We start from the raw sequence: 23,789 nt of genomic DNA, 5'->3' as shown, positions 1-23,789 counted from the left end.
TTCCAAGCTGTCGATGACTAGCATAATTACATAGGACGTCCTTCAGGACCTTTACCGACGTTTCTTAAAATACCATTCCCATCGGCTCCTGTTTGGGGCGTCGAATCTCTGGTAAATTCTCTTTCATTAGTCTCAGGATTAAATGATACTCTTCCACCTTTCATTGCACTTCTTTGTGGTCTTCCAGATCTGATAAAGTCTGAGGCTGAGCTACCGGATCCAGCAGGTATGCCTGAACTTGTGGTAGTACCAGCACTGTTCATCGAAGGATTAAAAGATGACCACATAGGATTACTTGATGATCCACTTTGAGTTGTATTTGTACCAGTATTTGAGCCAGTAGAAGCTGAAGCTGTAGTTTGATTTGTCGTGGAATTTAAAGTGGCTGGAGCAAGTTTACCACTAACTAGACTTCGATATGTTTCTTTATCGGGTTCAGATAAATTGTCATAAACGTTCTTAGCTTTCAGTAAATTATGCATTGCCCAATCTTTTTGTAGATCATCAGGTGCCGTTCTTCCAGTTCTTAATAATTCTTCTGTCATCAAGGATCCAACCTGTGAGCTGAAAACTCGGGTTGCTTCGGAAGAGAAACCAGCTATTGAAAACACAATAGTTAGTGAGTACACATGTACTTCTATATGTGGGCTCATCATACAAATCAAATGTGATGTAGACGATTGTTTTGTGGAATCATGTATCCGATGAAAGCCACAAGGACCATAAGAAATGAACGTACCAGCTTTACATAAGTCATCACCATAATGTTCTGACATGTTCACAAACATTTTCATTGCTTCCGATTGGTCATTGCTATACCCATATGGACCAGTGGGGCCTACTAGATTCCTTGACCATTCTGATAAAGTTTTACCATTATATGCTGTATTTGATATCGAACTATTTGTGTTTGTTGAATCTGGTCTTGACTCATTAACTACTGAATAAACTTGACCTTTATGGAAATCATTCGTAATGAAATCATGTAATTTCGCTTGAGCAAATTGTTGTTCCCATGGATTATCACTAAGACCACCTGCATCGATATATTCTGAAGCTAATTTTTTGGCTTGTTGTTCATTCAATATTGTGTCTCCAACACCTGACTGTTTAGTCGGATCAAACGTATGATCTATAGTAGGTTTATTTACGTTATCGGCATTTGATCTCATTGCGTATTGTGATTCATTCAAGCTTAAGGAGTTTACCATAATATCGAAAAACAGAAAGACAAAACTTACATCTATTTTGTATCCAATCAGCTGTACTTAGTAGAGTCGATCTAACACTATCAATACCTTTCCAATTATGTTGTCCTGCTTTTGAAGATAACCATTCAGCGAAACTTTTACCTTCATGCAATTCCCTCCCACTCGTGTCGGCGGAAAATTTCGACCAATCAACCGGAGTCATGCCATACATAATGTTGTTTGGGTTCTGATCATCCACTAAATCCATTAACCTATTTGGAGAGGACATTTTGTCAACAATTATTCTTACAGGATTGTGTCCTTTTACGCAGTCACAGCGAGGGTACATGTATACGATAAGTAAGAGAGACAATTAATTGCCACTCACGTCGGTACTCTATTGAGATCAATTGGAGGATCCGCGGACGTTTGTTGTCCGCTTGAGTTAAAACCATTATTTAACCACCCATTTTGAGGTTGTCCTTGTACTCCGGCTCCCGATGTGTTTAAAGTACCATTTGTACCGATATCATTTGGTGCTTGACCCCGATGAACATCATATATAGTCGAGCCATCTGTGGTATATCATATTATCAATCCGATCAGTCCAGCACTTTCATCCAATAAATGGGAGAAGCAGAGCAAGCCCTAAACTTACCAGCGTTACGCGTTATAACAGTCGTAAAAGCAGTCTGACCATTTTCACCCGCAACTTCGATTTTTGTGCTTTGACCAGATTGTAAATCGATTTTTGAAGCATCGACTGAAACTTCAAAAGCTTCTTGATCACCTTTTTTGTATTTCCTAGTTTGAATTCCTTCATTGTTCGTGCCAGTCGTTGGAAAATCAGTATTACTATTTGGTGAAATACTATTTGTTGTGGTGGAGTTATTTGGGTTAAATTGATTATTGTTATTATACCATGGTACCATCATACCAGTTCCAGGTAAACTTGATGTGCTAGAATTAGTTGGGGTACTGTTACCCGATGATGAGAATGATGAATTCCAACTTCCTGGTGGTGGAGTCGAGTTCCCTGCGTAAAGTTGAAATATGGTTCAGCGCAAGACTGTTGACACATACTGTGTTGGACTAACCTCTCATCCTATTCCAGGCATTTCCCAATGCATTTGTTGCACTATCCCTCGCGCTGGTTAATCTGTTGATGAGGGAAGGTCTAGATGAACCGGTGCTTGAGTACTGTGGAAATGGTGAATGACCGTACCATCCTGTAGGTTGCTGAAAGTTCATGTTGATTTTACTATTTTCTATTGGTAAGTTAGATTTACTTTATGCTTAAGAATTGAAGAAAGGTTTTGAGTGGTTAAGAGGAAATATTTGTAGTTTCGCTTTCAGGAAACTAGCAAATTACTATCGTTGTTTTTGTTGATCTAGTGTCTTGTCGCTGATGTAGAAGGGGTTTCAAAAGTTGCGTAGGTCTAGGTTGCTTATATACGCTTTAAGTAGACAGAAGACATGTAGGTTTAGGATTACTTTATCGATTTTATGTTTATGCTTAGGTTAGATTTGAGTGATTCCAGAATAGATGATATGTTTATTAGTAGATTAAGTGAAATCAAATCCCCAAACCAAGACTTTTCACATATTTGATTATCTAGGTGGCCAAACATCAACGAGGATCTTCTGAATAATTACTTTTTGTAAGTTTGAAGCGGGTCATAGATGAAAGGATGGCTTCTCTGCAAAAACGAAAGGATCTCTAGGCTGAGCTGTAAGGAAAGAGACCATGAGAATAATGGATGATTTAGTAGTTTGACGGGTTTTACAACAGATATCTCTTACCTTTGTGATCACCCACTAAGCCGCTCTGGAGTGCAAAGACAAGTATCGATACTGTTTGACAGACATGTTCCCTGCTCAGTATCTCTAACTACCAAGAGCAGATGCTAGCCAGAAATAGTAATTTGAAGCCGCATCATCTGAAATCTGTCTACCTTCCGTAAGATTGAATAATGGATCTTCCGTATCATTATTCCTCCATGATATGTCATTATCGTTGTGCTGATGATGGGGATTGTGATGATGTATATGATTTTCTCCTTCGTTACTATTACCAGTATTACTGTTATTATGGTTCGGTAAAACGATACTAATCGAAGGAATGTTGGGGTTTGATAAAATCGGATCATGCGACAAAAAATTACTCCAAACTGTATTGGTGTCCGTTAAATGATTTGAGGATGTATTATGTGCATTTGAATTGACACATGGCCATTGTATGATATCGGTGTTGATATTGAGACCTAAAAGTTGATCGATGTCATCAAACGTCCGATTATTCGTTGTTGCCGCTGTAGTGGAAACAGGTGAAGGATCCACCAAAGGCTGTTGCTGTTGTGTTAATTCATGTAAATTCCATTGTTCAGATGTTGACGATACTGATGGTTGATTGTATGAAATATTGCTAGGATCGTTTATCGGTGTACCGACCACTTCCTTACTAAGGCTATATGTGAGACTGAGCGTGAGCGATCGATCAAAAGTGACGTTCGTGGATGCTCAGTATTCGTGTATATAGAACTCACCATAGCATGTTGAGAATTTGATAACCATTATGAGCAGCATAAGTCATAATACCATCTTGTTCATTCGGTTCTCCAGCTAAACGCAGAGCTACCCTTAAAATTAAATCTCTTTCCGGTGCTTCTTTAGTTGTCAGCTGTAATAGGATAGCTGATGCAAAAACCGTAGGTGATGTAGGTCTAAGCATATGCATAGCTCTTTCATGCGACAAACAACCTTGAAGTATATCAATTGAAACTGACACTAAATCAGCTCTCATCTGATCTGTCCAAGATCCAGGATGTGTTCTGGCTTTGGCTACTCGTAAAATCCCTACTAATCTAGATCGCATTGCCATAAATTGGAACCACCATCGACGTAAGGGATTCGTTTGAGGTCGTACCCATTGTTCGTTCCAGCTTGAAAGATAAGTTTGAATCCATATTCTTTCACTATCTAAAGCTATAGTTGATTGATTACTTTGTGTGATGCGTGATATCCGTTCTTTGGACTCAGCCTAATAGAACGATAATTAGATTGTTTATCTCTTTTAGTAAATCACATGGTACTAACCTCAAAGCGATATAGAGCATAATCAGCAGCTATCACAGCATCATCTTCAAATGGTCCCGTACGGTCTAGCTCTTCAGCTTCATACTCCGTCAAATCCAAACCTTGACATGATATTTCTTGTCTATCGGCTATTGATTCCCACCTATTGGAGTGTCAACAAGGAAGAATACGTCAAGTCCAGCTGGAAGATCCACTCACCTGCTCTCTCCTAACACCAGCGTCAGACGCGTTCGCAGATCACTCATGTTCAGCTCTGCATCTCTATTACTACATCTAGATAGCTGAAGTCCTATTTGACCTGCCATCCGGACAGCCATACCCAACCTCGTGGCACGTTGATCATCTACCAAACGAGAAGACCGTAATGCCCACATTTGAGCCAGCTACACAGCCACATCAGTCTAGTCAAGTTGAGTTATGCTTGAAACTCACTAGCATGCCTTGAACGATCTCCACCGATTTAGCTGCCGTGGCATGGACAACCAGCTGTAGCTTTTCCAGGTGAGCCCAGAGTCTGAGGGCGATTGAACGATCTTGAGGGGTAGAAGTCGGTGAAGTGGCTCGAGAGGTTGCGCCTAGCGCCAGTAGGACAGTAAATAGAAAAGCTGATCTTGATCTTACAAATGACGGGTTATGAACATTTTGATCCAGCAAACCCCATTGACAATTTATATGGCAAAAGTAGCTATTGAAACATGGCTTGCTTAGCAATTGGAAATGTAGTGATTGATAGTATCGGAAAAAACATACCTAGCAAATAACGATTCGACCTGTTCTTCCTTGATTACATTCTGATAAACTGGATCTAAACCAATGCTGACATCCCTTTTTGTACCATGTAAACCATGTTGAAAGAATCTCCTTTGATCTGTAATGATTTTACCTAGATTGTCTTTTGACCATCTACCTAATCTTATAGCATCCTCTAAAGGTAGATTGGTTACTGGTGATGGGATTACCATCGATAATGGTAAGGATAAATCGGTGTGATCTGATGAGTCCCAACCTCTACGTGCGCATTCAGCTAAAAACAATAATGGATTATGTACATCTCTCCCTGTCGAAAAATCTGCTCTGGGTATTGAAGATCCATCACGTTCTGACCCAGTCGGAAATGTTCCTGCCATATTTTGTACTGTCCTATGGGTCATTGAATGCCTCGTTGGCGATCTTAAATTACGACCAGTATTAGGTACTCGTGTATTGACAGGCGTAGTAGATGGCTCTGGTGTTGGCATTGTAGATACAAATGGATCTAAAGGACTTTGACCTCGCGTTGTTGTTGTATGCGTACTATTATTCTGCTCTTGTGAGAATCCGGAAGGATCAGCAGTTTCACCGATAGTCATCATTGATCCATCAGCAGGCCACGTTCCATCTTGTGTATCCTCAATACTTGAACTTGGTGTAGTACGACTTCTAGCATCGGAATTTCGTATAGCAATCTTTTCCAAAGTCTTTCGACTATCCATGAATTGAAGGTCAATTTTACCTCATACAATGTTTCTCGTTAACTTACTTCTTACTTCCTTTCACTCTACCCCGTCGTGTAGCGGTAAAATGACATGGTATAGCAGCATTCTGACAACGAATGCAAATTCCTTTCTCAGGTACCAGATGACATCGTACTTTCGCCTAATTAATTTCTACGTATTAGTCTTCTGCATACATGCTCTCATTAGGGGACAACATGACATACAATACGACATCTATCGTATATTGATCAGCGTAACATTCCGATACATATCAGCATAAACTCAATGGTAAGGTTTTAGGATACTTACGCTGCACAAGCTTTAAGTCCTCGTTTTTCCGTCAAGACTACAGTCGGATTGGTCAATGGTCCTGCGGTGGGTCCTGATTCCATCGTTAGTAACTGTGTTTCCCACTATCTTGGGTCTGGTTGGAAATTATGTGCAAAGATGAAATGTCGATTAGAGAAAACATGATTTTGGTTCATCGGGTTACAAACTATTGACATCTTAACTAATGACCGTTAAATTAGATAACGATTATCGCTATTGCCAATATAGGTTAGATGCAGCTCTTGATCAATGATAAGGTTATTATGAAAAGAGGGATCGTTGAGGAATGGGATAGCCGACGACGTTCCATTTGCAACATGGGTTAAAGCAAGTTCCCTGAAGTTAAAGTTAAGGAAATAGATTCCGCCGATGACCGGTCCGATTTATTGCACTAATACTGTGATCACCTACTTGATCACTGAATATGTGGAAACGCATCACCAATCTCTCACAGCCCAGCCAGTGTCTAGTGTCGACATCACACGATCAAACCACAGGAATCACCACGAAAGACGTACTGGTCTACGCGCCAAGGACTCGAGATGTCTTTTCTTTTTTCGGATATCTGCAGTTGTTCTTTTAAAAAAGGAAAAAGGAAAAGGGAGGGCAGGTAGATCTACCAGGTGAAATCCCAGCAGAATGGATGGTTTTCATGCTTATCCAGCTGACTTCAAGGCGGAATGCTACACATCAATCTCTTTAACGAGGTCCCAAGCAGATTGATAAGGCGTTGTTATTGAAGTGAAATCTGAAGATCCGGTCCGTAAATGCTGTTCTATTTACCGAAAGTCTAAACTCACTATTTACGTTTAGATAGGCAGATAGAATACCACAACAGTATCTCCATCATGACTTTGACGATATCAGTTAAATATAGATGATTTTTCGACATTCTGATAAGGATCAACAATTTCAGTCACATCGTCACAGCTACTTCTAACTTGGATATTCTCTCCTCCAGCTTTATTTCAGCAATTATCACCTATTCAATATGCCTATAGCTACAGACGCACCAATCATTATTCCTCTTTCAGATGAAGAAAGAACTACTGGCCGAATGGCCCCTAAAAACCTTTTCGATGCTGTTGATGCACTTTTCAAGGATGGCTTAGTCGTGCTGCAAAATGCTATTGATGTTGAAGTCATCGATAAACTGAACGAAAAGATGAAAGAAGATACTGCTGCTATTATGAACGGTTCGGTCAAAGTTCATTGGAAGTGAGTGAATGGGATAACACGATAGATATCAGATTCTCTTGCAGAAAAGCTGATATCATATGGATTACCTAGTCAAGGTGAAGATAAAGGCAATGTTTCTCAAGTACCACCAATTCTTGAAGGTGAGTTTTGAAAGTTTTTTCGATAAGTCTTGTTGTGAAAGCTTAGCGAAAAATACTTATGCGAATCATTTTGATCGTTTTGTTTCATAGAATACATGTTTCAACAAATTTATGGAAATAAATTAGCTACATCAGTTTTATCTGGAGTTTTAGGACCTGAACCTGAATTACATTATATTAGATCAAATACACTATTAGGTAATACAACATCAAGACAAAAAGTACATAAAGATGTTAGAGGTAGACATTTATCACATCCATATGCTATAGCAATGAATATTTGTTTAATTGATGTTACACCTGAAAATGGTTCAACTGAATTATGGTTAGGTACAAATAATACTTCACCCTGGACTGATCATCAAGCTATGAATTTAGGTTTTGTAAGAGAAGATAAATTAGATGAACAAAGAAAGATTAGACCTCCAGTTTATGGTTCAATCAAAAAAGGTAATTTGATCTTAAGGGATTTAAGATTATGGTAAGTCATGTTACGTTCCTTCTAAAACACCATATATTACATGTATCATCCCTGGAGTATCTTGAATGCGATAGCTAATATACGTTTATATTCGCTGTTACAGGCACGCTGGTATGCCAAATCATACACCTGAAACAAGAGTTATGTTAGCTTTCGTATATTTCGCAAAATGGTTCCAAAATCCAATGGCACAAAAATTCCCTAAATCCTTAAAACCATTAATGGAGAAATACGAAAAAGAAAGTAATTCCAAGATTTGTGTGAATTATGTAGATGATGAAGAAGTTAAAGATTATTTAAGTACAGAATTCCAAACTCTTTTCACTTCTCCTCATCATCCGTTACAAGAAACTGCCTAGATTACTATATGCATTCTAGATCAGTTTAATTTATACGTTTATACATGTATTTTTCCACTTTGTAGAAATAGTCTCTGTTTGGGTATGAATATTATCTTCAAACATGTGTGCATGTAATTTGTACACCTACTGCACTATTTGTAACGAGAACGACTGTACATGAGTTGTAACTGAGAGTCGCCTACAAAAGTGTATTTGTCAAGTCAACCCAAGAGGCCAATAATCTGTTGCTATCGTCTTAACGCTGCATCTAAGGAGTATCACCGCTATAGTTTAAGGTATCCATTCCCCCTTACAGGCAAAATATAGTTTCCGTTGTACCGGAGAAAAACCACTGCGCTCAGATGTCAACCGATAGACGGACGATGCATAAATCACTTGCTCACTTATCGCATCTCCATAATTGGTCATAGCTACGCACCTCCACTACAAACATCTCGTGACCTTGCAATCTCCTTTTATCGATCGCCAACTTTGGCGCTTCCAGAAAGGAACCATATCAAGTGATCCGGGAAATAGAATCAGTCAACGTAATGTTGGAAGAGAGAGAGAGATAAGGAAGGAAAAGGTGAAAAAGCCAAGCCTCGGGCATCTCCATAACAATAGTAATCTTAGATAGTTAGCATGTGAAACGAGTACTACTTGTATCCGTCTTCAACGTGTACTATACAATAATATCCATTCCCTTTTTACGCCTCTTTTCCTTTAATTTAACATATTCACTTATCAAGCATATTGTAATCATATGAGTTTCCATTTAAGCGAGGGGCTCTACGGGGTTTCAATTGAGGACCCCGTGAGCTAATCTATCATCTCCATAAATTTGATGTTCCGGTATCTAGATTCCTTTTCTTCGGATGGAAATATTTGTTTATCGGATGAAAAGGTCATTCACCTTGATTATGTTCTGGTAATCCGGGAAATATTTGTTATCTTGAATGTTCAATTGGTTCTTCTTCTTTGCTCTTTCTATCAATCACTTATCTTAGTGATGAAGCTGGCGCTTTTATATATATACGCTTTGATCAGAGAAAGATAATGACTTGGAAAAAAAACATCCATTCTTCTCTCTTCATCCGTTCGATATCTACTTTGACCAAATAGAAAGAGATCGACCACTTCTCTCACCTACCATCCAGGACGTACCTTACGAATATCACGAATATACAAAATCATCAAGATGGCACATCTACAAAGAGCCGATTCAATCAAGAAAGATGAAGAGATTTATACTTCATCTGGTGAAGCAGATAAAGGTGCAGTAGTCGAAACTCATGATACAGCTTTTGCTGGTTTGACAAAAATGCAAGCTATGAGAAAGTTCTGGAGACCTTGTTTATTTTGTTTGATTACTGCTTTCGGTGTAGTGATGGATGGTTATCAAACTTCTTTACCAGGTGGGTTTCACTTGTTCTTTCTTCATTGACGATATCTCGAATTGCAATCAAATACTTACAATTGTCATCGTCCCCTGGCTAAATACAATCATACTTTCATTAAAACAGGTAGTGTACTTGCAAATGCAGGTTTCATCAAACAATTTGGTACTGTACATGATCCAAAAACTGGGAAAGTTAGCGTAAAAGCTCAATATATCTCGATGTGGTCTGGTTTGGTATGTTAGCTATCCTTCCCACTATGAACCGCTCGTGGCAAAAGCAGATATTAGCAAGATGCTAATTGCACTCAATCAACTGTATTTAGGCATATCTCTGTCAATACATTGGTAATTGGGCAGGTGGATTCATCAGTGATCGATGGGGTAGATTGTATACTCTTTGGGCCTTGACCATTGTTTTCACAGGTGTATGTTCTGAACTAGAGACAAAAGGCTATGATTTACGAGATTGATGCTTACTCTATATACTGTTGTCTTGCACTACAGGGTATTATTACCGAGATCGTAGCTAGAAATTACAAAGACTGGCTGGCTGCTAAAATGTTGATGGGTCTTGGCCAATGTCTTCTTCAACAAGGTGTTCTTACTGTAGGTCTTGGGTCTATTTCTTTCACAGAGCTCCGAAAGGCATGTTGAAAGCTAATTCACTTTTTAACTTTCAGTACATTTCCGAAGTAGCTCCTACTCAGTTGAGAGGTGCACTTATGAGTACATATGGTTGGGCGTACGCTTTAGGTCAATTATTTGTTGCTATTGCTTTGAATACTTTGAATACGGTAAGTCATGAGTTATGATTCATCTGTACTCGTGTACGAAAGTTCAGGTATAGTAATGACACAGTTGCCCACTCTGTTTAGACTAAACCAGATAATTACCTCAATGCAATTTACTCTGAATTCGTTTTCTTGGGATTATGGATCATCTCTTTGATTTTCTTACCTGAAACACCTTGGTTTTACGCCAGAAAAGAAGATGAACTTAAAGCTAAAAAAGTTTTATCAAGGATATATAAAAATGTTGATGGATATGATATCGGAATAATATAATGCAATGTTAATGCAAATTCAAGATGAAAAACAAAATCTCAATCGAATTCTGAGGTTGCCTTAAAAGATATTTTCATGGGTCCTCATCTTGTAAGTTTATCTCTTCCCTGACTTACATCAAATCAAGAAAAATAGATGACATCTGACATGTGTTACCTATAATAGAAACGAAGTTTCGCTTCTGTCTTCGCCTTAGTCATGCAAAACTGGTCAGGATCCCCTATCATTTTCAATTATACCACATGTAAGTGCTTAATTGCCTCACCTCACCAATGTATCAAGTCATATAAGATGATCCAGCTGACCCAACACCTTGATTCTCTAGACTTCCTGCAACAAGCTGGTCTTCCTAAACCATTCCAAGCTTCCGTTATCGTTTAGTAAGTGATACCAACCTATTTTGTACAGTCAATTGGAAAAATCGTCCCATACTGATTTTTATTTTCGCCATATAGCTGTATTCTCATCGGATCATTGATGGTCTCATTCTATGGTATCGAAAGATTTGGTCGAAGAACTTTGATACTTTCAGGTGGTGCAGCTTGTACGTTATTCAACGTTGCTATTGCTGGATTAGGATTCGCCAAGAAATCAGATGCCACAGATAATGCAACTTTAGCATTTATCTGTCTTTGGGTATTCATGTATGCTTTTGGTTTCGCCGGAACAGGTTGGACTTGTGCAGCAGAAATCGCTACACCTAGATTAAGAGCAAAAACAACCGCTTTTGCAGCTAGTACCAATGCTATTTCAGGAGCAATCTTTAACAGTACTGTAAGTTACATACTTTTTTCTCTCCTGTCACTCTATAATAATTTTCAGTGATTTATATTGATTTTGATATTGTTGATTCCACAGGTCCCTTTGATGATCGCTGCCACTTCAAGAAACTGGGGTGTAAAAACTTTATTCATGTTTGCCATTCTCGGTGGTATCGGTACAGTCATTAACTTCTTCCTCCTTCCTGAAGTAAGTAGACTCTCCATCGTTTCAGCACAGTGATGAAACTGATTCAACTTGCCTTTCAGACAAAAGGTCGAACTTTCGGTGAGATGGACGAAATGTACGATCTCCGAATTGCTCCTAGAAAAATGAAGGCTTATGTTACTACTCTTGAGGAGAGTGGACAAAAACAACACAAATAGGTTATGTTGACCGAATGGTAATGTGGTAGACAGTCCATAGTCTGGTTTTGTAGATAAAGTAAATCGTTGAATGTCCATAGATGGAAAGGTTCTTTTGGGATAAGCTATCTATCTCATATTGTTTTGTGATAATTTCTACTGATTCCATGTTATTACGCTTTATGCATGTATTTTGCTGGAATTGAGCTGTTTGCATGAAAATCCTTTTTAGTCTTGTTAAATTCTCGTATTCTCGTAAACATGATCATAGTTTTTCTCCGGTGAGAAGGTGTAGCCTCACCTATACGTCGCGGGTGATACGTAGCGATTAAACCGATATCTTATTCTAGTACACCATTTAAATCGGTAATTAACCTTCACTGACCACGTGTTTGTATGGTAATTAAGGGTATCAAAGTTGCGTTATTTGGTATTCTTCTAAGAGATGCAAACGAAGTGAAGAAAATACAAATACAAATACAAATTCCAGTCAACAAAAATACAAATCAAATGGAATAAATATAATAAATCTTCATCCTCGTCTCATACTTGTCATAGTTGTCTCGACCAATCCCATAACATACATATCCACTCTCACTCTCACTCTCTCACTCTCACCAGGATACTAACCCACACTTTCTATACTGCCGCAATCACCTCTCTACTCGTGCTCAATTCAATTTACTACAAATAAATCTACAATTTACATTTCAAGGGATTTTATCAATTTATCAATTTATCAATGTCTCTCATCTTTTAATCCGGCCTGATCCGACTATAACCTATAGTTACTCTGGATTTCGGTGTTTGATTGTCATCTACTTAACTATCTGAAGCAGAATCAAGCTTAGAGGGCTTTTAACCTTTCGTCCTTAAGATGAATAATATAGGTAGTTATCAGATGTATGAAGATCCTATTATCAATGGATCATCATCATCATCTTCACAAAATCAAATACCTGTATTTCCCGAATTATCACGAACAACTTCATCAACATCTTCCATACATCATTTTAATCCAAATCAACAACAACAGCATCAACAGCAACAACAACAACAAAATGATGCTTATACATATTTACATTCACAGTTAGGAGCATCAAGTTTACATTCACAATTAGGTGCATCAAGTTTAAGAGGTATTGTACCTAACCTAAAACCAACTTCTTTCACTTCATTCAATCCCAATGATGATTATATGTCGAATGATAATAACGGTTATCAACAACAATCTCAACAATTTCAATCAATTCAACCTATACAAACATATCAACATATTCATTCAGGCTCGAATGGGAATGGACCAAGTAGACCTTCTGGTATAGCTAAGAAAAAATCAGCTAAGAAGAATGCTCATCATTCACATAACAATATTAACGGTATAGGAGCTGGTTTAGATGGATTAGGTAAAAATGGTGAATCTAGAAAGAAAAGATCAAAGAGATCTTCAGGTAAAGCTTGTGTATATTGTAGAAGAAGGTGAGTATTCGACAACAGCCGAATGGAACATCAACTGACGCATATACAACAAACTAGTCATATGGTTTGTGAAGGTGGTAGACCTTGTGAAAGATGGTAAGTTTCCTCCTGCATCAATTGAGTCCAGTAGCTAATTTTGATTACAGCATAAAGCGAGAAATCCCTCATCTATGTCGAGACTTCACTCCACCACCTCATCTCCCTCATCAATCCCACTCGCACCAATCCGAAACAAGTCAAATAACGGAGTCACCTTCACAAGTCAGTGCAGGGGAATCGTCCTCAACCAATACCATAATACCTCAAGCTCCACAACAATCACATTCTCAACCCACGTTGATACCTAACCTCGCTCAAAGTACACAACAGGCTCAGCCTCAACCACAAATTCAACAACAACAGCAGCCGCGACCGCAACAAATACCTATGTACACCGATTCAAATTTCCCTCCTCCATGGCCATTACTACCGAATGCCTCTGATCAATTGCAGTTCAGCTCTGCTCCGGCACAATTGGAACAAACGCTATCGCAACATACACCGCCAGTAAAATTAGAGCCGGACTTGACTGGTAATGGTTCTATGACTGCTCCTGCATGGGGTACCTCAAATGATGATTCCGAGTTAGCAGCTTTGAAGTGAGTTCTCCCTAGTTTACACGTCTTTGTGACCGGAACTGACCGAATATAATCAGTAAATTCATGAACGACCTCGGTGTACCTGCTCTACCTGGAGACTTTTTCAGTTTCATGAATTCTTTCGATGGCGGTGATCCAAACGGTTCACTTCAAATTCCATCATCAGAAGACATGAACCCTGCCGCATCTACTTCACACGGGTTCGAAAATCTCTCTTTGAATAACCAAGCTTCAACATCTAATACATATACCAAGTCCAAAGGGAAAGGAAAGGTAGTTCCTATGTCAAGGATGTGAGTCTTACATCATGCATTTCATTCAGCAGAGCTGACTTGGTGCTGTTGATCAGCGACAAATTCATGATGGCTGCTGCAGATCAGCCGAATGGTACTAGAGCAGCTAGATTAGCTCAGGTGATAAAAGCTAAATATGATGCTGGATTATTGAAACCATATGATTACGTGAAAGGGTATGAAAGAATGAATAAATGGATGGAGTCTGGACGTGCAGCGCCTAAGATGGAAAGTAGAGCGGGAAGTGAAACTGATAGTCCATCAGGAATAGGAGTAAATAGGAATGGTAACAGCAGAATGAATTTGACAAGTGAGTAATTGTTGTATTTCGCAATCAGAAGGCGGATGAATACGCTAATGCGACGACATTCTTAACAGCTATCACGCCTCATCAAGCTTTAGGCAAAAGTATATCACCTGATTCACGTCGACGTATCCTTGCTGCTTTAGCTGGATTCAGACCCAAATTCAGACAGATAGCTAGAACTTTGACTAATGTTGATTTGGTATTTGTGGAGGAAGCTATGGAAAGATGGATGTTGGAGTACGATAGGACTTTTGCTTGTGAGTTTAGTTTTATTGATACAATCTTTGCTTTCGAACACCCCTGCATTTTCTCCAAAATCCCGAGTTTTCGCATGGACACATTGCCTCTTTACATTCATTGTTCGTGTACGGATTTAGCTAATGCCGATTCCAGCTATTCACACACCTTCTTGTATCTGGAGAAGAACAGGAGAAATCCAAAAAGCCAATCAGGAATTTTCCAATCTTACCGGTATACCAGCATCAATGTTCAAAGATGGTCAATTATGTGTATATGAATTGATGGATGAGGAGAGTGCTGTTAGGTATTGGGAAGGATATGCTAAAATTGCTTTTGATCAAAGTGAGTCGATAATCTGTCCACTGGTTTGTCCCTACATCCCCTTCACAATATTTCGACAGTCTGTATAATTGTGAGAATACCTTGCTTACCATTTTCGAAAATGTTTAGACCAAAGATCAATGTATATCTCATGTACATTACATATCCCACTCTCTTTGACCAGATACAAACCACGTCACACGTCATCATCTACTGGACCTACACCCTCGCAGTCAAAATCTGCACATCCACTACCACCTTACTCATCATCTGATTTAACATTACCACAAAGTTATTTAAATAATCATCATGATATCACTATGAACTCATCCGACAATGCATTATCGACAGAAGATGAATTCAGGGAAATTAAATGTTGTTTTAGTGTGACTATCAGAAGAGATACTTGGGGTGTACCTGTTGCAATAATGGGTCAATGGATTGTGAGTTTAGCAGATGATATGGAAGTGATGTACAGTGTGGTTAGCTGATTAATGACATCATTTAGCCCATATAAACTTACGATCATACATGAAACCTATAAAAATGTCAATAGAGGTGGGAAGTAAGCTAAAGACTGTAGAAAAGTCTTGATACTATAATACAGCAGGTAGATCAAGCGGATATTATTTATATCATGCATAATATGATACAGGTCTATCAGATGAGCGATACATTATTCCCCTTGAATACTAAAGTTACACGTTACTTCCTGGATTTCATTGAATTCATTTCGATGCCTCTAGTTGATGTTCTCTTCCTTACACACTTAGATTCCTTATGAGAAGTCCTTTCCAAATATATGACATGTGCTTTTACCAAATGATCCGAATCGAATCTAAATCTAAACATTGACAGTCCTTGTATTTTTAATCTCAGAAATCTGTAATGGAGTTTGAGTAGAATTCAATCTTTCTCTTGTTTGATTATTGCTAATTTGACCAAGAATGAAATTTGATGGAGGTAATAAACTCCAAATTAATAAAGATAAAATTACAGGTAAATATTCTAAACAACCAAATAAACTTTCGTGTGTTGAAGCGAAACCGAAAAAACCTTGTCCAGTTTCAGATAATCTAAATGTTGTTCTTAATAAAATTAATAATGATGTTATTAAAATTATATATAAAAATGAACGTAATTTCTTTATTCCACATTGATATTCAGGTACTTCTTCTTGTATATCTTGTTGTTGTTGATTATTATTATTATTGTTATTACTTAAATAATATATATATTTTGATTGGTATGATCGATATATTACAAGTAATAAAATAAGTAAAAAACATGTGAATGAGAAACACTAAAATAGGAAAACATAATTCAGCTTTTATTTCTAATTTCCAATTATATATTTCATGGGGAAAATATTCCCCTTCTAGATAGAAACTCACCTGAATAGCTAGACCAGCCAATAAGATATCATTTGCCTGATCAGGTGTCACTTTTGATGGTTTACCTCTAACTTTTGCTGATTCTGATGTACCTATCAAAGCTGCTCCTGCAATTTGAATGATAGCTAGAAAATGAAGCGAAAACATAATTGGATTAGAACAATTGGAATATATCCATTGGAACATCAGTAAACCATCGATGTAAGTAACTCACTAGTCACAATATCTGCTGTAACGAAGACTGTTAGAGTGTATTCGGTATAAGAAGGAGTATATTATAATCTTTGTCAGTTATCTGTTTTTTTAAGGAAATATAGGCAGCTACGAATCCTTTGGGCTTACATAGCAATACTTTTCTAGGTGAAATAATCAATAACCTCTCTGCACCTTTATAATTTCTAACGGCTAATGAAAGCGATAAATAGATAGCTGCTGAAAATAATACTGGAGCCTATATAGGAATTAATGTAGATACAACGAAGGATCATCATGATCCATAAGTCAGCCGATAACCCATTCTACTGGCAGATTGTCACACAGTGTAACTCACAACTACGATCAAGAAATATTGAGCGACAAAACTACTAACTACAAAAGGTCTTTTATGACTTGCTAACCTTGCTGCATAACCACCTATTTCCATAAGCTATTATAGATGATATCAAGACGGAAATTCCAGATCAGCTTCATTCCAATCTCACGGCTAGTCAAGGAGAACAACTGGGGGAAGCATATAGTCGTCAAAGGATACAGGCGACAGGAGTCCAATCCAAAGAAAAAGTACCACTTACCGCACCAACCAATATCAAACTATGAAACCATCTTGTACCTCTTTTCTTTATCAACCAAAAACCATTCAAAAAAACAACTAATGAAAAAGTTATTATACCAATAATACCTAAAGCCAAAGATGGAATATAAGAGTATATGATGATTGAAGCTTCATCATCTTTTGGATTTGGATTAATTGGTCCTTTATATGTTATACCTGACATGATTTGCTTTACTTTGCTTTGCTTTGCCTGATTGATGTCTTTAGGATAAAAGGAGGGAATGGGAGGTGTAAACCTAGAGTCCAAATCACAATTATAAGGTTAAGAAGATGCCTTGAAGGTTACGATACGAGTGGTCAAATATTAGACAAGGAAAACAGAACAGAGAATAACGATCAAATACTGTTAATGCATACAGTAAGAATATGTTTATAAACTAAAATGGTTCATGATTCCAGCTTTTAGACAAATCGTAAAAAGAATATCATGATCTTACGAGAAGGAAATGTTTAAGATCTATTCTATTGACGTCAATAAAAAGGGAGATTTCATAAAATGCCAAGAACATTTCAAGTAACTCAGTGCAAGTGACAGATATGGACAGACCATAACAGACCATACTTAAGGCACGATCGGTATTTACTGGGAACCATCATTTTATTTTATAGCCTTTTAGCTAGCACGAATTGAATGGTTTAGAGAAACAAATCTTTATGCATTATATTCAGGCCTTTGTAAAGACGATATGGCTTCTTAAAGGTAATAGCTCGTTTAACTCACGCCAGTAAATCTCCTCGCCCATATATCAATGGTAGTAGTTACGTTTCTGTAACGAGCTACATCACCAGAACCGGCCAAGAACACCATTACGTGCTGTAGTCGCTGTTGTCATATGCAAAATCAGAATACATAATGTATAAGATTTAATTGAGGGATAGATCAGTAAAATCTATGCATGAAGTTGAACAAATGAACAAAATAATCATCTAAAATACCAAATCTTCAACTTTCCATTTCCCAATCTTCTCTTCTGGTAACCTATTTTCTTTTTGTTGTTGTTGCTGAATCTTTTTATCATTTGTTGTGATATTATTATTTTTCTTATTCAATTTTGATTTTTGTTGTTGTTCCCTTTGTTTTAATTTGTCATTTTCTCTTTTAGATAAAATTAAAATAGCTTCTATTGGACCTTTTAATTTTTTATATTGATTTTGTAATTCAATTAAAGGTTCTAAATGATTTGACAAAATTTCTAATAATTCATATGAAGGTTCATATGTTAAAAATGAAGGTAAATGTGAATCTAATAATAATGTTGAATATTCAATTATTGATTTTAATGTTGGTATTTCCTCATTCCCATTAATGTCAACGACACTATTCGATTGATTTGATTCAATCACAGTTTCAGTTTCATTATCCCATTCTAATAAACTTTCATCACGTTTCGTAACGTATTCTTCAACCCATTCAACTAACTTCTGCAAAACTACAGAAGCATCTTCGATACTTAGATTTTGACGTATATCTAATCTGAATGTAGGTGCAGGAGGTGATTTCATTATCAAGGATAACATTTGGGATAATGGAATGGATTTGGCTGTTTCGGAAGGATGTATGGAAGATGTAATGAGTTTAACAAGTGTTGAAGATGGTATAGTTCTGAATTTCTGTAAACACGCAATGATTGTATCCTAAAGTCACCTCAACGAGATTAGCTATTGCTGTCGTACTACTGATTTGTTACCCAAACTTACCCAATCTCCACAAGGTAATAATCCCATACCAACCAAACTATCTTTCCACATAGAATCATTAACTAAATCTCTTTCAACGAGATATTTGATTATTCCAGATGCGTATGAACCTTTGACTTTGCCTTCATCATTTAAAGCGATTGAAAAAACCGTACTTATAACTTTTCTAACGAAACTTTCTGTTATGTTTGTAGAAGCGGTTACTGAAATAAAATTTTGTAGAGTTTTTTCAGCTGTTTTGAGATCATTCTTCTGTATGAGGCTGGAGATTTTATTTATGATTTCATCCTGTTCCTTTTCAACTGATACCTTTTCATTACCATTATCATTCTGATCTTGATTTGAAGAGAGGTAAATTTGAGTTTTCTCTTTTGTATTCAATAACATACTAATTCCAATACCCTTTTCAGGAATGACCACTTCAGTTGTATAAATAACACTTCTACCAGATTCACCATCACTGTTTAAATGACTTAAAACGATGCCTACAGTCAATAGACCATTTTTATTTAATAGTATTGATAAATGGTTAATAGAACCTGAAGATGTAAATGATGATATTGAACTTGAAGTTAAGATTGCAGGTAAATTAGATAAAGGTATAACTGATAATAATGATGGTGTAGGATATGATGTTGGAAGTAAGATTACTGGTTTACCTTTGGTAGGTAATGATAATATTACTGGGGTGGAAGAAGGATGGTTCACTTTTAAAGGAGATGTTGAAGTTGTTGAGGTCAAGGATGAGATTTCTTTGGTATATAAGTTGTTTTCTTCATCTGAAAGATAAACACGATTAAATTAGTACGATTAACCGATATATAGGTCCTCAAGAGTAAAAGCCTACCTATAGCGCTTATAAATCCATCTTCACTTATATCAACGAATGTTAATTTGCCTTTATTACCTATTTTACCTTCTACTACTCCTTCCGCACGGAGAGTACTTTCTAAATGTAATTTGTATACTGAAGACTGACCTTCTTGATCTACGATGATTAGTCTAGCGGTAGTTTCGCTTGACGAGAGAATTTTCGAAGTGAGAATCGTTGCTTTTGTAGAGGAAGAAGATGGAAGAGATAGATGATGAGGTTTAAGAGAGTCATCAAGTAGATATAGATCTGTTGGATTAGTAGGTATGACTAAAATTGGATACGACTTGGATTGAAGATAATGTATCGATTGAATTGATTTATCAATCTATGAAATGGAAATCAAGTTAACGAGCTTCCCATAAGTACCTTTAACAAGGTATGCTCTCGATGATATTGAAACATACCGATAAAATTTCTTTATCACCATCATCACCTCTCCATAACCAGATTTCTTTACCTACACCAACCATTGTTGTTCTTTCTTTCTCTTTTATCGTTTTGACTTCATCCTCTTCTCCTTCTACATCTAAATCTAAATCTTCCTCTTCATCCTCATCAACAGGTTCAAACACCAATTCTTCATCATCCTCATCTGCGTCATCTACATCCATAACTTCGATGACTCTAGGTACATCATTTTCAGGTAACTTCTCCTTAGCGGAAGACGTGATTGTTCTTGTTCTGGTTACCCAATAACTTATAGGTGAGGTCGAGAACACTGTTGACGGTGGTACAGTAAATGATGTTGTAGGTCTAAGTGTATTGAGCTACAGAGACAGAAGAAACAAAGTCACATCCCATCCACATCCACTTTGGTTAAGTGAGTAAGTTCATGACTCACATCATATGTCCAAATTCCATCACCTCGAACAGCAGCAACAGCGCATCCAGAATCACCAATCACTGGATTGAGAGTAACATGAGGTGTCTTTGAGCTAGAAGCATGTGGTTGAGAGAATGTTGCCAGCTGTGTTGGAGTTGATATTGAGGTCATGATGATCACAAGATTAATCTAGCTTGTATGATAACGTATGTTGACATGTGTATGAAGACCTTCAATAACGAAGAAAACCACTATTTTCATTAAAACCATCATCTTTAAAAGTTCAAGACTTCAGAAATCTTTTGCATTACGTAAACGGTAGAAGGTGGAGGTCACCTAGAAGATGTCGCAAAGTTGATTGCAGAAGCTAAGCTACCTTAGTATGATTAAAAGCAGCAAAGAAACAAGCATGAAATTCTAACATATATGCATAGATGGTTGACAAAGATCCGTTATTATCGCTCATATAATGTATAAAAAACTAAACAAATAATTGCTAAAATGCAAGACATGACACAATCCTACTTTCTCCTTCATTAACGCTTTACCGATTGTGAATTTCGCTGTGAGCGACCTGTACAATATTACTCATTCCCTTGAAGAATGAGATCAAGTTTTGCTCATAAACTATTTATATTCTTTGCTTGAGCTTCTCAATTAATCTCTCTTCAACTTTCTTCATATATACATCCGTTGTAACCCAATCATCTCTAGTCATATTTTTACCTTTCATAGCTAAAGCTAAATCTTTTGTCATGACACTATCTTTATCTATAACCTCAACACATGCTTCTTCCAATGATTTAGCGAATTCTGCTAAGGCAGGTGTATCATCTAATTTAGCTCTAAATGCTAAACCTCTTGTCCAAGCGAAGATGGACGCAACAGGATTAGTTGAAGTTTCTTGACCTTGTTGATATTGTCTATAATGTCTTGTAACTGTTCCATGTGCCGCTTCAGATTCCATTGTTTTACCATCAGGCGTTATTAATTCAGATGTCATCATTCCTAATGAACCGAAACCTTGTGCAAGAATGTCACTCTACGGTAACCCATCAGCTTCAACGATGCGATCGATTAGACTTAAAGGGAAACATACCATCACATCACCATCATAGTTCTTACATGCCCAAACGAAACCACCAGAAGATTTGATAGCTTGAGCAACCATGTCATCTGCATTATATCGGAAGATCAGCTAGAATCTTTAGATAGTGAGATAATCGTTACTCACCAATCAATCGATGCTCGTAGTAAATTCCAAGTTTTTCAAATTCAGCTTTATATGTTCTGCAAATACGATTGAATTAGTAAATCCTATTGAATCACAGGACTAAAGATCAACTCACGATTCGTAAACTTCCTCAAAGATATCCTTGAATCGCCCATCGTACTTTTTCAAGATAGTGCTGCAGTGATCACAAAATCAGTATCTTATCCATTTTTACGATATGACAAAACTTACTTTTTAGTAGACATGAATAAAGTCATTTTCTTACTTAAAGCCATCTTGAAACTTGCATGAGCGAATCCGTAAATGGAATCTTCTGTGTTATACATTGCTAAAGCTACGCCTTTTCCTTTAAAGTCATATACATTCATTTCTGTAGGTTTACCTCCATCTGCTGGGGTATAGGTGAGAGTGAGTTTACCTGGACCAGGAGCAAGGAAATCTGTGGATCGATACTATGTCACACAAAGGTTAGCTTAGTTAAGCTTTAAGAGGAAGGATTGACTATAGGAACAGGTGCAATTACTCACTTGATCACCGAAAGCATGTCTTCCAATGACGATAGGTTTGGTCCAGCCTGGTACTGGTTTAGGAATCTTTTCAAGGATGATAGGTTCTCTAAATACGGTACCACCGAGGATATTTCGGATCTAACGTTAAGCAAATCTGTCAGATTTTTTGGGGCTCAGAATGATAATTTGTTTGTATAACTTACAGTACCATTAGGACTTCTCCACATTTCTTTCAAGTTGAATTCTTTAACTCTGGCTTCATCTGGAGTGATGGTAGCGCACTTGACACCGACAGAATATTTCTTGATTGCTTCAGCTGAATCAATGGTTACTTGGTCATTGGTCTAAAACGAGGATATTAGCTTTGCTCGTATTTAGGGACCATATAAATAGACTCACAGCATCTCTGTTCTCCATACCCAAATCATAGTATTTAAGATCCACATCGACGTAAGGTAAGATGAGCTATATTCATGAAGAACTTAGTTCCCGTTTTTTCATAACTTGCAACTTTAACTTTTACTCACCTCCTCTCTAATCTTCTTCCAGATGATTCTAGTCATTTCATCACCATCAATCTCAACTACTGGGTTCTTCACCTTGATTCTTTCGATTCCAGCTGGAGTGGCATATCCTCTCATGGCTGATGACATACCGAAAGCTAATGGTCGAGAATTTCGAAGTGCTGTTCGAGCGAGAAGAGGAGTCGAACGGAGTAAAGGCTATATAGTTGGGCGAGATAACATCAGTCTCAGTTGAACATAATATCCGTAGTACACCAGTAAAACTGTTTTCTCCTATGTGTATGAGTGACGGCATAGACCAAAGAAGTCAAGAGGATGCAGCAGTTGACCGGTGTTACCGGGAAGAAAAGATGTTCACGTGATGGGAAGCAAGCTGACTCACCATAATGAAAAGGTTCTGCTCAGCTAGTAAGTATTTAAACTATCTCTTTTTGACTAACGCTATACGGCCTAAACGATGTGACAAACTAAAATGCAGATGGAAAGAATGAAAATGTAACAAGTCTACTACTCTGCAAAAACCCACTTATACTAGTAACTTAGTGACTCAACGATAAAGAGGGTTGGAAATATTAATCCGACACTTCATATTGCTGAAACAGAGTGTAATAGGCTATCTAATATCTATGACCAAACAAAAGTTCGGACCAATCGGCCGACCAATAATATTCAATTATCATATAGATAACACGGTAGTTGCCGGCTTAAATTAGGCGAACATTGTAAGCTATTACATAATACCGGCATCAGATCAACATGTATCGACGTCATCACTTTTCACGA

The 23,789-nt window shown here is 37.4% G+C and overlaps 9 protein-coding genes across 9 annotated transcripts; 4 read left to right on the top strand and 5 right to left on the bottom strand.

Annotated features, from left to right (window-relative positions):
• Nucleotides 1–26: 26 nt before the first annotated feature.
• L201_004809 (uncharacterized protein) lies at nucleotides 27–2,441 on the bottom strand (the record flags this gene model as incomplete). The annotated part of the gene is made up of 6 exons (XM_066220547.1): nucleotides 27–598; nucleotides 740–1,132; nucleotides 1,242–1,462; nucleotides 1,579–1,765; nucleotides 1,849–2,226; nucleotides 2,288–2,441. The coding sequence occupies 6 exons, from the start codon at nucleotides 2,439–2,441 to the stop codon at nucleotides 27–29; spliced, it is 1,905 nt and encodes a 634-aa protein (XP_066076644.1).
• Nucleotides 2,442–3,077: 636 nt separating this feature from the next.
• L201_004808 (uncharacterized protein) lies at nucleotides 3,078–6,153 on the bottom strand (the record flags this gene model as incomplete). Its single annotated transcript, XM_066220546.1, has 9 exons — nucleotides 3,078–3,657; nucleotides 3,737–4,230; nucleotides 4,287–4,428; nucleotides 4,485–4,669; nucleotides 4,719–4,971; nucleotides 5,037–5,750; nucleotides 5,806–5,867; nucleotides 5,986–5,995; nucleotides 6,071–6,153. 9 exons carry the CDS (start codon nucleotides 6,151–6,153, stop codon nucleotides 3,078–3,080), a joined length of 2,523 nt encoding a protein of 840 aa, XP_066076643.1.
• Nucleotides 6,154–7,082: 929 nt separating this feature from the next.
• On the top strand, nucleotides 7,083–8,271 carry L201_004807 (uncharacterized protein; the record flags this gene model as incomplete). The annotated part of the gene is made up of 4 exons (XM_066220545.1): nucleotides 7,083–7,309; nucleotides 7,382–7,431; nucleotides 7,522–7,912; nucleotides 8,016–8,271. 4 exons carry the CDS (start codon nucleotides 7,083–7,085, stop codon nucleotides 8,269–8,271), a joined length of 924 nt encoding a protein of 307 aa, XP_066076642.1.
• A 1,180-nt stretch (nucleotides 8,272–9,451) lies between these two features.
• Nucleotides 9,452–10,716, top strand: L201_004806 (uncharacterized protein; the record flags this gene model as incomplete). Its single annotated transcript, XM_066220544.1, has 6 exons — nucleotides 9,452–9,668; nucleotides 9,777–9,886; nucleotides 9,976–10,077; nucleotides 10,157–10,258; nucleotides 10,333–10,446; nucleotides 10,528–10,716. 6 exons carry the CDS (start codon nucleotides 9,452–9,454, stop codon nucleotides 10,714–10,716), a joined length of 834 nt encoding a protein of 277 aa, XP_066076641.1.
• Nucleotides 10,717–10,791: 75 nt separating this feature from the next.
• Nucleotides 10,792–11,861, top strand: L201_004805 (uncharacterized protein; the record flags this gene model as incomplete). Its single annotated transcript, XM_066220543.1, has 6 exons — nucleotides 10,792–10,806; nucleotides 10,882–10,960; nucleotides 11,042–11,096; nucleotides 11,172–11,490; nucleotides 11,575–11,685; nucleotides 11,745–11,861. 6 exons carry the CDS (start codon nucleotides 10,792–10,794, stop codon nucleotides 11,859–11,861), a joined length of 696 nt encoding a protein of 231 aa, XP_066076640.1.
• An 856-nt stretch (nucleotides 11,862–12,717) lies between these two features.
• On the top strand, nucleotides 12,718–15,635 carry L201_004804 (uncharacterized protein; the record flags this gene model as incomplete). Its single annotated transcript, XM_066220542.1, has 10 exons — nucleotides 12,718–13,319; nucleotides 13,377–13,415; nucleotides 13,466–13,580; nucleotides 13,689–13,957; nucleotides 14,014–14,250; nucleotides 14,307–14,560; nucleotides 14,629–14,814; nucleotides 14,951–15,139; nucleotides 15,248–15,561; nucleotides 15,627–15,635. The coding sequence occupies 10 exons, from the start codon at nucleotides 12,718–12,720 to the stop codon at nucleotides 15,633–15,635; spliced, it is 2,214 nt and encodes a 737-aa protein (XP_066076639.1).
• Nucleotides 15,636–15,962: 327 nt separating this feature from the next.
• L201_004803 (uncharacterized protein) lies at nucleotides 15,963–17,507 on the bottom strand (the record flags this gene model as incomplete). Its single annotated transcript, XM_066220541.1, has 6 exons — nucleotides 15,963–16,421; nucleotides 16,513–16,637; nucleotides 16,727–16,753; nucleotides 16,855–16,963; nucleotides 17,063–17,158; nucleotides 17,304–17,507. The coding sequence occupies 6 exons, from the start codon at nucleotides 17,505–17,507 to the stop codon at nucleotides 15,963–15,965; spliced, it is 1,020 nt and encodes a 339-aa protein (XP_066076638.1).
• A 764-nt stretch (nucleotides 17,508–18,271) lies between these two features.
• On the bottom strand, nucleotides 18,272–20,910 carry L201_004802 (uncharacterized protein; the record flags this gene model as incomplete). The annotated part of the gene is made up of 5 exons (XM_066220540.1): nucleotides 18,272–18,979; nucleotides 19,043–19,821; nucleotides 19,890–20,241; nucleotides 20,321–20,683; nucleotides 20,758–20,910. The coding sequence occupies 5 exons, from the start codon at nucleotides 20,908–20,910 to the stop codon at nucleotides 18,272–18,274; spliced, it is 2,355 nt and encodes a 784-aa protein (XP_066076637.1).
• A 460-nt stretch (nucleotides 20,911–21,370) lies between these two features.
• L201_004801 (isocitrate dehydrogenase [NADP], mitochondrial) lies at nucleotides 21,371–23,391 on the bottom strand (the record flags this gene model as incomplete). Its single annotated transcript, XM_066220539.1, has 10 exons — nucleotides 21,371–21,781; nucleotides 21,839–21,915; nucleotides 21,974–22,029; nucleotides 22,089–22,148; nucleotides 22,205–22,425; nucleotides 22,501–22,620; nucleotides 22,686–22,826; nucleotides 22,882–22,947; nucleotides 23,010–23,204; nucleotides 23,389–23,391. The coding sequence occupies 10 exons, from the start codon at nucleotides 23,389–23,391 to the stop codon at nucleotides 21,371–21,373; spliced, it is 1,350 nt and encodes a 449-aa protein (XP_066076636.1).
• Nucleotides 23,392–23,789: the final 398 nt, after the last annotated feature.

Source organism: Kwoniella dendrophila, chromosome 6, assembly GCF_036810415.1.
Source record: "Kwoniella dendrophila CBS 6074 chromosome 6, complete sequence".
NCBI lineage: Eukaryota > Fungi > Basidiomycota > Tremellomycetes > Tremellales > Cryptococcaceae > Kwoniella > Kwoniella dendrophila.
Note: the sequence above shows the minus strand (reverse complement) of the source record. Positions and strands in the feature narration are given on the sequence as shown.